We start from the raw sequence: 12,499 nt of genomic DNA on the forward strand, positions 1-12,499 counted from the left end.
GTTGTATCCCAAATCCAGCATCCTACTATCGAAACATAATGCTGACTCTTAAACAAGTATAAAAAAATAAAGTTGTGCATTCACTATTAGTTAAAACTTTTGGCGATAAGCGGTTGATCCTAATAGTAGTCTTTTTTTTTTTTTTCAAGAAAAAAAAAAAAGAAGAAAAGAAAGAAATTAGTCATGCTTTGTTTGGAAAGCAATTATGCTCTTAAGAGCATACAATCAACGATAAGTTATTATTCATGCAGTGCTGATGAGATGGAACAGGTCTCTGATATGCTTATTATATTATTAGATAAACCTCGTTAAATTATAGACAAGTTGTGAATATAATTTCAGCAATTGGTTAATTAAGAATTATATGGTCAAACCCACAGAAAGTGAGATATCAAGAATTGACGTCGTCTTCTCCATCGGGTTTCATAGATATGATATGGTTAATGTGCCTTACTTTGTAATTTCTCTTTTTTAATTACAAGTAAACTTATTTGAACCGGTCTTAAATTAACGGGAAAATTACATTTTTCATCCCTAAGTTATAGGATAATTGTAGAAGTCATCCGAATGTTAATCATGCTCACTTTTCGTCCCTAAGTTATCATTGGCGTTGCACTTTCCATCCCTGAGTTATAGAGTAATTGTAGAACTCATCTCTGAGTGTTGTTTATGCTCACTTTTCGTCCCTAAGTTATTATTGGCGTTGCACTTTTCGTTCTTGAGTTATACTAAAATTGCAAATTTCGTCCCTAATCACTATTACATAAATGGTATACTACATCACTTAATAGATGGAGTTTTTTTAAATAACCACCGCCTAATATATTTTGTTATATTACGTCACTTAATAGATGACGATTTTTTAAATAACCACCATATATACCTTAATTATTTTTTTTTTACGTCATACACTTTAAATAACCACGGGCGATTTTCTTTACACATATATACGGCGGTTCTAATTTCGAAGTGTCGCACGTGTATGTGACTACCGTTGTAAATACACACTTTCTATGGCGGTTTTAGAAACCGCCGTGTACGTTAACTATATATGGCGGTTAAACAACCCCCGTGTATATACGACAGTTATTTAAACAACCATCATTTATTAAGTGACGTAGTATAACACAATATATTAGACGACGGTTATTTAAAAACCGTCGTCTATTAAGTGACGTAGTATACCATTTATGTAGTAGTAATTAAATGCGAAATTTGCAATTTTAGTATAACTCAGGGATAAAAAGTACAACGTCAATGATAGCTTAGAGACGAAAAGTGAACATGACCAACACTTAGTGACGAATTCTACAATTACCCTATAACTTAGGGACGAAAAGTGCAATTTTTCCTTAACTAAATAAGTGTTACAATTATATATTCAAAATGGGTATACTGTACGGCGTACGTCACGTACCATGATTTTTTCTTTGCAGATGCCCGCGTAAATTAGCTAGCTTGGTAAACAATATACATTATTTTATTATCACCTTTGCGTATATATAAATGGCACAGCTCAAAGAGGGAAATTCAGAACCAAAGTGTACTATTGAAGGAAGAAAATGAAGAATTTTTCTGTGATTGTTCTGTTTCTTGTCATTCTTAATGTCCTAGCAGCAGCAGCTTCATCTGCAGTAGAGAGAAAGGTTTCATATTTTATCTATTCTTTTTTTTTTTTTTTTTGTTAGACCGCGAGGTATCTGAATAGACTGTAACTATAGATCGAAGTCACCTTTAATCTCGTACTATACTCAGACTCAGAGACGGAGGCAGTATGGGGGCAGTGGGGGCAGCTGCCCCCACTCCCCCCACCCTACCCCTTTATATATATGTATGTATATGTCGACATATATAGCATTAAATGTTGTATAAAATATTTATTTATGTTCAAAATACTAATAGTTAGAGTAGCTTAGTTGGTAGAACTCTAAATTTACATTTGAAAAATGTATGGTCATAAGTTCAAATCTCATTACAAACATTTTTCCTTATCTTCACTTATTTATTTTTTAGCCTACTTTTATGAATCATTCGATTAACAAATTAAAATTTTTTTTAGTCTACTTTCTATGAATCATTTAATTAATGTAGTATACAAGTTTATATTATACTTCATTGTATTCAAATTACTTTATTTAATTGATTATGTTTCATATTTTATCATAAATATTTTTACATTTTTACATCACTAAAGTATATTTTTGGCTCTGACTCTAACTATCGTTTAATATATCAAAAACATTCTATTGTAATTTATAATATATTTTGTATTTTAATCTTATTATGACTGTGTGATATTTTGTAATTGATATTCTAACGTCATTTAAACTTCGCCCCCACTCAAATATTTTTCTGGCTCCGTCCCTGCTCAGACTAATCCCCGTTCTCAGTGTGCATGGACACTCACGCCAATCAAACTACTTTCTGTCTTTTGTTTTTCATGCTCAATATATAAATGTGTAAATATTTATGTGTGAATGAAGTTGTGTTTGGTTTGTTGTTATGTATGTGCAGGTTTATGTGGTATACCTTGGGGAGCACAGTGGGGGGAAATCTTTCAAAGAAATTGAAGATAACCATTTCTCCTTTCTCCACTCTGTAAAGGGTTCCAAAGAAGAAGCTAAAGCCTCTCTAGTTCACAGCTACAAGAATGTTATCAATGGCTTCTCTGCTTTGCTTACCCAAGAAGAAGCAGACAGGATATCAGCTCTGTAGATCTGAACACTTCCCACTATGATATGAGGTCATGCATACCAGTACTAGTTTTTGAGATGTTTGGTAATTAGCTGTTAGCTATAAGCTGATTGAGTTAGTGAGTTTGACTAGTTGATAGCACTAGCTGATTGTTGAAAAATGTTTGGTAAATTAACTGATAGCTGATTACATACAAAATGACTTTCTCAAAAAGCTGATAGCATTAGCTGATTGAAGCAATAAGTTGTTACAAAAAGTTAATTAATCAAATACTCATAAATATTGATTGTTTAACAAAATCAAAAAGTTAATAGTGATCAAATAAACTAAAATTGACTCATAAACTAACTATATATATATGTTACCCATCAGGCCTTTGTTGTTGATTTACCAAATTTGGTGTATATATAACAGAAATGGAAGGTGTTATATCGGTGTTTCATAGCAACCCCACAGAAATAAAGCCTCATACTACGAGATCTTGGGATTTTGTCAACTTACTCGAAGGAATAAATGGTAACTCAATTAGCGGAGGAGAGGATTTGTTGAGTAAAGCAAATGGTGGAAAAGATGTAATTGTGGGCATTATGGACTCAGGTAAGATATATATACCTGATTTCGGTAAATTATGATGTGGAAACGTATTCATCATGTGCATGGTGAACACAGGGGTAGATTCATAATTTTTATACTGTAGATTCATAATTTCTATGTTATAGAAATTATGAATCTACAGTACGGTATAGAAATTATGAATCTACAGTATAGATGTTATGAATCTACAGTATAGAAATTTTGGAGATCCATAATTTCTATGTTGTAGATCCATAATTTCTATCCTATAGAAATTATGAATGTACAGTATAGAAATTATGTATCTACAGTACGGTATAGAAATTATGAATCTACAGTATAGATGTTATGAATCTACAGTATAGAAATTATGGGTCTATAGCTTAGAAATTATGGATCTATTTCGTGTGGATCTACAGTATAGAAATTAGGTGTGTGGCCAGAGTCTCCCAGCTTCAACGACGAAGGTATGGAACCAATTCCTACTTCATGGAAAGGAATATGTCAAAAAGGTGTTGCCTTTAACTCATCTCATTGCAATAGGTGAGTTTTAATTTCTGATCTTTTAATTTATTATTTTCATTTTGAAAATCGTGTGAGACCGTCTCACGGATCATTGTTCATGTGATAGGTCGGATCAACATAAAATGTAATACGTATACTAGATGGAAAATGTAATATTTTAGATGAAAAATGTAATAATTTTACATCAAAATGTAAAAGTACGTATTATATTTATTATCATCAAAAGTATTACACTATCATTATAAGTAAGAAACATTTTATTTTTAATTAATATTACATTTTGTAATATAAGTATTATATTTTCATATTGGTCAACCCGTCTCACGGATAAGTCACTAAGGGTTGACCCTTACATTTTTGTATTGTTTTTTTTTTTTTTTTTGAAAACGTATTGTTTTCTTCTTCACGAACAAATCCTTTTATTTAATTTCTGTTTAAATTAAATAATAGGAAAGTAATTGGAGCAAGATACTATCTGAAGAGTTACGAAGCCACCTTTGGTCGTCTCAATCAGACCACAGACTTCAGATCTCCGAGAGATGTTAATGGCCACGGAACTCACACGGCTTCCACCGCGGGCGGCCGGAGAGTCAACGCCGCCGCCCTTGGTGGCTTCGGCGGTGGGACTGCCTCTGGCGGGGCACCACACGTGCGCCTCGCAATCTATAAAGTATGCTGGCCAGTTCCCGACCAAACCTTAGCAGAAGGAAACACGTGCTTCGCAGACGACACTCTTGCGGCATTCGACGACGCAATCTCAGATGGGGTCCACGTAATCAGCGTTTCCCTGGGCTCCATACCTAAACGACAGTATTATACACAAAATGGTATAGCCATCGGAGCTTTACACGCAGTGAAGCGCAACATAGTGGTGGCATGTAGTGCCGGAAATGATGGACCGACACCGTCCACGGTGGCTAATGTGGCGCCTTGGATCATCACGGTGGGGGCAAGCAGTACCGATCGAGTGTTTTCGTCACCTTTGAAGCTAGGAAATGGCATTATTATTGAGGTATGTATAACAACCCACTAAACCAGTATTAGTTAGTATACACTGTTGAGCATATAATCACTGTTGAGCATATAATCATTAATATGCAATCCAACAATTAGCTAAGACTTTTAGTTGAGATGGAACACATACTACAATTTGGTATCAGAGCTAGATCAAAGGTCATGGGTTTCAATTTCTACGTCACCCGACACGTGTTGCGAACCACCGCACACGTTACGCTTTTAGTTGAGATGAAATACATGCTTCAATTCACACTACTCATGCTAACGAAACTGGTTATTTCACCCTACTTTTTTTTTTTTTTCCTTTTTCCTCAAAAAAAGTAGGGGACAATAACCAGTTTCCTTAGCATGAGTAGTGTGTACTCTCATTCCTTTAAGAGTTGTCGGAAATTAAAAATTTCCTCTTATAAAAAAAAAATTAATATGGTTATTGGGCTGACTCGTGATTAGTCTGAGTATTTTACAGATTTAAAGGTGGTTCCTATAGTTAGGGGCAATTTATATCCTACACCACGGCGCGCGTTGCACTGTGCGCCCAGATGCAAAACGACGTCATTTTAATTTTTTTTTTTTTTTGAAATTTTCCGCCCCAGTGTATGACAGTTAATTTTTCTTTAAAAAAAAACCCATGTTCAAAAATGTACATAATGTTATACTAGAATACACATAATTGTATACATGAATGTACATAATTATATAACAAAATATACATACTCTTTTTAAAAGATAATACACATAATCTAACATAATACATAATAAACATAAACTTTTAACATAATACACATCAACTCTTAACATAATACACACAAATTTTCTGATTCGGATGTACATAATTGTATAAAAAGAATGTACATAACTGTATGAACAAATATACATAATTGTATGAACAAATATACATAATTGTATGAACAAATATACATAATTGTGTGAACAAATATACATAATCACAGCAACTTCCTACCGCGCCTCCCAAAACGACGTCGTTTTGGGAGGCGCGCGGCGCACAGTGCTACGCGCACCGTGGTGTAGGGTATAACGATTGATAGTTAGGGGTTACTCATGACACCTTGTGATCTAATAAAAAAAGTGATGGGGTGCAATTGCATGGATTATTATATGTTTCAATATCCGTGGCAACCGCTTAGGAGTGTGCCGCGGATTCTAATGTTATTATTATAATAATATTATATCCGTGGCACCCTTTCCGAGTGGGTGCCGCGGATTCGCATATTATTATTATAATAATAATATTTTCAAAGCACCTCTTTGTAATTGGTGTTTTAAAAAATTCTCTCTTTTTTTATCTAAGACACCTTCATCTTGAAGGTGTAATGAAAAATACTACTTATATTTTCAATTTTGTAGTAGTGATACTTGGATTTTGTTTACTAACAGGGACAAACAGTCACTCCTATAAGGACAAAAGCTATGCTTCCACTAGTTTACGCTGGCAATGTAGAAATTCCTGGAACCACCAATAGCACTACAACAGGGTAAAATGCATGCATATAATTAGAAATATTATAATTTTGGTTCTTCATTTATATTTAAGGTACACACTAAGAGTGACTCTTCTATGAGACTATCTCACAAATCTTTATCTATGAGGCGGATCGGGTCAAAATGAAAATTTAATACTTATACAAAAAATTGTAGCATTTTAAAATCAAAAATGTAAAAGTATTACATTTTTCTTCAAAAACATTACAATTTCTGTTGTGAGTAACAAACATTTTTATCCTGATTAGTATTACATTTTCTAATATAAGTATTATATTTTCCAATATTAGTATTACATTTTCATATTGACCCGACGACGCGTCTCACCGACAAGGATTCTTGAGACGGTCTCACACAAGTTTTTGCCTAGACTTAGTTCCTGAGTTGTATGCGTGAGAATCTTTAGGATCATGATTAGTTCCCCTACATTTACCACTCACAAACTTGCCACTTTGGTGTATCAAGTTTTAATTGGTTAAAATATCAAATAAAAAAGGGGGAAAAAAAACACAAACCAATTTAAATATACCACATTAGGAAGTATCAAGTTTGTGAGTGGTAAATGTAAGGGCAATAAACATTTTCTCAATATTTAACACCTATGTGTTAGTTATAGGTGAAGTGCCGATTTTAGTTACCTAGGAAATATTTCTGCCACCAATATGTCGTTTAATAAAGTGGCTGATTTGTTCATTCAAAGACTAAAATCACTACTTTGCACATAACTTAACGATTAAAAGACTTAAAGATGTTCATACATATAACTTAGGAACTAAGTCTATACCATCTGTATAATTCGAGGATCAAAAATACAATTTTTCAAATTTATTTTATTTCATTAAACTACATTAGACATGCATATATATGTGTAAAGGTGAGGATTGAATCTAGTAATATATATCTTCATTATTTCAGGCTATGTAGACCTGGTACCCTTTCAAGAAACCTCGTAAAAGGAAAGATTGTGCTTTGCCTTAGTACTACCATATCAGCATCGCAAGAGGTGCAAAGAGCTGGCGGCGCTGCTACCATACTAAGACGTCAATATAACGAAATACAAGTTCAAGCTTTTCTGCATCCCACAACTGTTGTTTTTGGTTACGAGTTAATTACAATTGTGAAATACATCAGGTCCGATGAGAACCCGATGGCAACTCTTCTCCCGGGGGAAACTGTTCTCGGGACCAAGCCAGCGCCTGTCATGGCTCCTTTCACCTCCGTAGGTCCCAACATCATTGAACCAAACATTCTCAAGGTATAGTTCTTTTTGTTCTTGCTAGAACTCAAATCTGTGACCTGATTGACTGACTCTGATACAACTTGTTAGGATCAAGTGCTTATTATTACGTCAAAAACTATAGCTAGTAAGAAATGCGTAAATTTATTTTTTTATACTGTCATCACACATTTTCGAGAGACATAGTGCTGGACTTGACCATTTGCTTGTCTCACCCAACAATTCTCTAACCACCCATTACTATAATTTGTTATTGCCACAACTTTAGCTTAGATCTGGCAATGATGAATACTTTATTTGGTGGGTTGCAGCCGGACATTACCGCTCCGGGACTTAACATATTAGCAGCATGGAGTGAGGCGTCTTCTCCGACAAAATACCCATTTGATCGCCGAGTGGTAAAGTACAACATAGTATCTGGAACTTCAATGTCTTGCCCACACGTTTCTGCCGTAGCTGCCCTTCTTAAGGCCATTCATCCCGATTGGAGCAGTGCTGCCATAAGATCGGCCCTAATGACAACAGGTATGCAATTTTTTTTTTTCTTTGAGTAACAACTGTGTGAGACCGTCTCACGGATCTTAATCTATTAGAAGAGTCGAATCTAAAATATTTGTTTATTATTATGATAGAAATTATAATACTTATTACAGAAAATTTAATACCCATTTAAAATAAATAAATTGTTACTTATAATAGATGTTATAATATTTATATGTGAAATTGTACTAATATTTAAGGTAAAAATGATTATTACTAATGATTAATATTGTAATAATAATAACGGGAAGTGTGACACTTAATTAAAAAGTGTAATTCTATGGTAAAATTGTAGTACCTATATGTGAAGTGTTACTTATGAAAGAAGTGTTATTTAATACCAATTTGAATTAAAAATAAACTGTTACTTATTGTAATACTTATATGTGAAATTGTGATACTATAATTATGGTAAAAATTAATTATTACTAATGATAAATATTGTAATACTTATAACTTAAATTGTGATACTTACACACCCAATTGTTTACAACTCGATCCGTCTCATAAACAATGATCTGTGAGACAATCCCACACAAGTTTTTGCATTTGTTTATACTAATTATCTTTTTTATTATTATTTTTGGATGCAGCAACTACTAACAACGTGTTAGGGGCACCAATATTGAACTCAACTGGATATTTAGCTACACTGTTTGAATACGGAGCAGGCCATATTTTGCCGTCCAAAGCAGCGGATCCTGGATTAGTCTATGATACAACTTACAATGACTATCTTCTCTACCTTTGCAATACAGGAGTTACTCTTGATTCTTCTTTCAAGTGTCCCAAAAACACACCCTCCGCAAGTAACCTTAACTATCCATCATTATCAATAGCGAACCTCCAAGGATCCATAACAGTTAAAAGAACTGTCACCAACGTTGCAAAAGGCAACTCGACTTATGTTGTCACTGTGGCACCCCCGCCAGGATATGTCGTTGCTATTTCTCCAACGATCTTAAGGTTTAGCCAACAGAGAGAAAAGCAAAGTTTCAACGTAATCGTCAGAACTAACGGTGTTGGAAAGAGAAATGGATTTGCCTTTGGTGGGTACTCATGGAGTGATGGGGTTCATGTTGTGAGTAGTCCAATTGCGGTATCATCAGGATAAGGTGACACCTTATTAATTCAACACGAGCAAAGAAATAATGGATAATGTAAGCATGCATTACTTTCATGGATTATTAACCGCAAATAATGATCATTGATCATGATAAATTACCTAAGTCTCCTATGACAGTCCTTTGTAAAACTGTCTCGCCAAGAAATTGCCTTTAGGGGGCGTTTGGTTCAGGTTATATAACATAACCAATGGAATGTGACATTCCAAAGCTCACATTCCGGTGTTTGGTTCATATAATCTTAGGGAATCTAACATTCCCAAGGAATGTCACATTCCCTCCACATAGGATTTTGAAAGAAATGTGATTCCCTTCAAAATCTTAGGTAATATAAGATTACCTTCGTTATGTTAGTTTATTATATATATATATATATATATATATATATATATATATATATATATATATATATATATATATATATATATATATATATTTGTAATTATATATATTTTTTATTTTGTTAGCATATAAAATAATTTTGTTAAGTTCAAGATTTTAGTTAATATTTTAAAATCATGTAATTATATATGATTCCGTTATCTTATTTATTTATTCTAATTTTTAAATTTATTAAAATATATGAAAATATGTTAAGGATATTATAGTGTGTATAAAAGATAACCCTAAACCAAACATGATTATATTATATAACCAAATTTTAACCAAACATAGAAATCTAACATTCCCTAAGGTAATCTGACATTCTGTGAACCAAACGACCCCTTTCCCAATAATCTAACATTCCCAGTATCTAATTCCTTTACTACAAGGATCTTCCACCTTAAGTGCACTACACTTTCGCATTGTGTAAAGTCCTATTTTTAATACAATAGAGTACACTTTCTAATCAACACTTTTTAACAATATAATGTGCATTTTAGGATATTTCTGAGAAATAGACTGTATAGTATAAAAGTTGAACGATAAAATTGACGATATTTACAAATATGCCATGCATTTTTTTTTATTTAATTAGAACCTTGCGATTTTTCCAGATATAAGGCTCAGATTTGTTCTTATAATCCAATAATGAAAATAAAGATTTTAAAAATACAAGAACACAAAATCAAGAAAATTGATTGTAATAAGGTTTTACGCGTTTAATTTGGATTATGTATATTATTTTAAAGTCTTACCTGCGTCGTCAGTGACAATATTCTTTAATTTAGCTTTACACTTGATGATCACAATGATCAAAAGTTATTTGTATATATTTTATCAATTATAAATCTTGCTTAATAGGATCGAAACAAAAATAAATGACAATCAATAAAATAAACAAAAAAAAATAGTCTTGAAAGAGATGATTAACTAAGTGAAGCATTACTTTCTTACTTAAATGCCATGAGTTTGATTTTATTGATAATCTTGTTGGCCGGAGGGTAGTGCATGGTGGAGAACTACATGATGCCAAGAAAATAGACTTCAACTAGTGGGATTGGCTGCGCTCTTCCTTTGAATTTGAGTAACTATCCAATTTTATTGTCATTTTCAGTGATTAACATTTATTGGGAATCATTTTAAAAGAGAAAACATCAAATTTTATAGTAATTAATGAAATAGCAGCGGATCCTGGACTAGTCTATGATGCAACTTATAATATCTTCTTTTCCTTTGCAACAGAGGACTCACTCTTGATTCTTCTTTCAAGTGTCCCAAACACACACCATCACCAACTAATTTTAACTATCCATCATTATCAATAGCCAATCTCCGAGGGTCCACGACAGTTAAAAGAACCGTCACAAATGTCGCAAAAGGCAACTCAACATACATTGTCACAGTAGCACCTCCGTCAGGGTATGTTGTTGCTATTTCCCCAATTACCTTAAGGTTTAGTCGGGAAAACAAAGCTTCAATGTAACAATTAGAACTAACGGTGTTAATAGGAAGAGAAATGAGTTTGCCTTTGGTTGGTACTCATGGACGGATGGGGATCATGTTGTGACTAGTCAAGTACAGTTATTAGTTCGATCAACTTGAGTAAAGAAATGAATGGTAATAATGAGAGCATATTGTACTTTTATGAATTATTAATCAGGAATAATGGTTAATGATACTGAGAAATTGATATTGATTGGACCAATAAATCTGTAGAGTTGTAATTTGTGATTATTTATATGAGAATAATGTCATTTTCTCAGTATTTATAATTTCTCACTTGCATTCTTCCCATTATGATTTGAGATAATCAGATAATGACATTATTAAAAGTGGGAGTGTTACAATAGCTAGGGAATTGAAAATGAAATTAATTTATTCAAATATATATTTTTGAAATGTCAAGAGTATTTATGTTAGCTTTTCAGATCAATTACAATTTAGAAATGTAATTTTTAATAGGAAAATGATATAAATTATCAACTGAACTTTATGCGAAAATATAATTAGGCCATTTAATTCAAAATATCTACAATTGTGTCCATAAACTGTCCAAAATTATAAGATTGGTGTGTAATGGTGGGATTGATTGTGGGGATTATAAGATTGGGCATATGGTTGGGGTGGTGGTGGGGTATGTTTTTGGTGGGGATAAGGGCATCCTCAATAGCAATGAATTTTTCACGGTTTTTTGGTGCCAACTAGGAGAGAGATGATGAAAACATATAAGAATGGTTACTAATAAATTTAGAATTAAATGATACAATTAATGGAATTAATACTATAGAAGCATATATAAAGAGATTATATGAACAAAATAAGTATTATATTTGTTAAAAAAAATGGAAGCAATAGAATATATAGCGGCTAAACCATTAGAATATAATAGAGATATTAATCAACATATTATAAGTTGTAGAATAAGTTTAGAAATAATAAAACAACGAGAAGAAGAAATATTACAAATAGATACTCAAATCATAAAAGCTTCAGAAGAAATAAATAGTTTAAATAATAGACTAATAAAAAAAGGAGAAGAAATTAGACAAAAGGATACACAAATAAGAACACTATTAGAAGAAAAGCTAAGAATAGAAAATTAGAAGGAAAGAGAAATAAGACAATATAAAAAGATTATAGAAGAATGTTATTTTCAAATTGATAAATTAACTTATGGATAAAGGAAAAGAAAAAATAATGGAAGACCCAGAAACACATTATCAAATGTATACTTATGAAGGTGGAGTAACACAAACTTTAACCTTTAAACCTGAAATCTATGAAAAAAAGAAAAATGAGAAAACACAATTTACTATTAATAAAATATTTAAAACGAAATGGTTTGATAGAAATAAAGACATAAGATATATAGTACAAAAACATGAAAATGCAATAGATATTACAA

At 32.5% G+C, this 12,499-nt stretch overlaps 1 protein-coding gene across 2 annotated transcripts; it reads left to right on the forward strand.

Moving 5' to 3' along the window:
* Positions 1-1,494: 1,494 nt before the first annotated feature.
* On the forward strand, positions 1,495-9,305 carry LOC109162515 (subtilisin-like protease SBT5.6). Of its 2 annotated transcripts, none has more exons than XM_019311227.1 (9): positions 1,495-1,646; positions 2,515-2,707; positions 3,109-3,291; positions 3,699-3,810; positions 4,243-4,804; positions 6,205-6,302; positions 7,225-7,564; positions 7,858-8,071; positions 8,680-9,305. In XM_019311227.1, exons 1-9 carry the CDS (start codon positions 1,563-1,565, stop codon positions 9,198-9,200), a joined length of 2,307 nt encoding a protein of 768 aa, XP_019166772.1. In that variant the 5' UTR covers positions 1,495-1,562; the 3' UTR covers positions 9,201-9,305. The 2 variants fall into 2 exon arrangements, with proteins under 2 accessions (XP_019166772.1, XP_019166771.1); XM_019311226.1 differs by having other exon boundaries at positions 2,515-2,704; positions 3,106-3,291.
* The last annotated feature ends 3,194 nt before the right edge of the window (positions 9,306-12,499 follow it).

The sequence above is a fragment of the Ipomoea nil genome, unplaced genomic scaffold, assembly GCF_001879475.1.
Source record: "Ipomoea nil cultivar Tokyo-kokei standard unplaced genomic scaffold, Asagao_1.1 scaffold2942, whole genome shotgun sequence".
In the NCBI taxonomy this organism is placed as follows: domain Eukaryota; kingdom Viridiplantae; phylum Streptophyta; class Magnoliopsida; order Solanales; family Convolvulaceae; genus Ipomoea; species Ipomoea nil.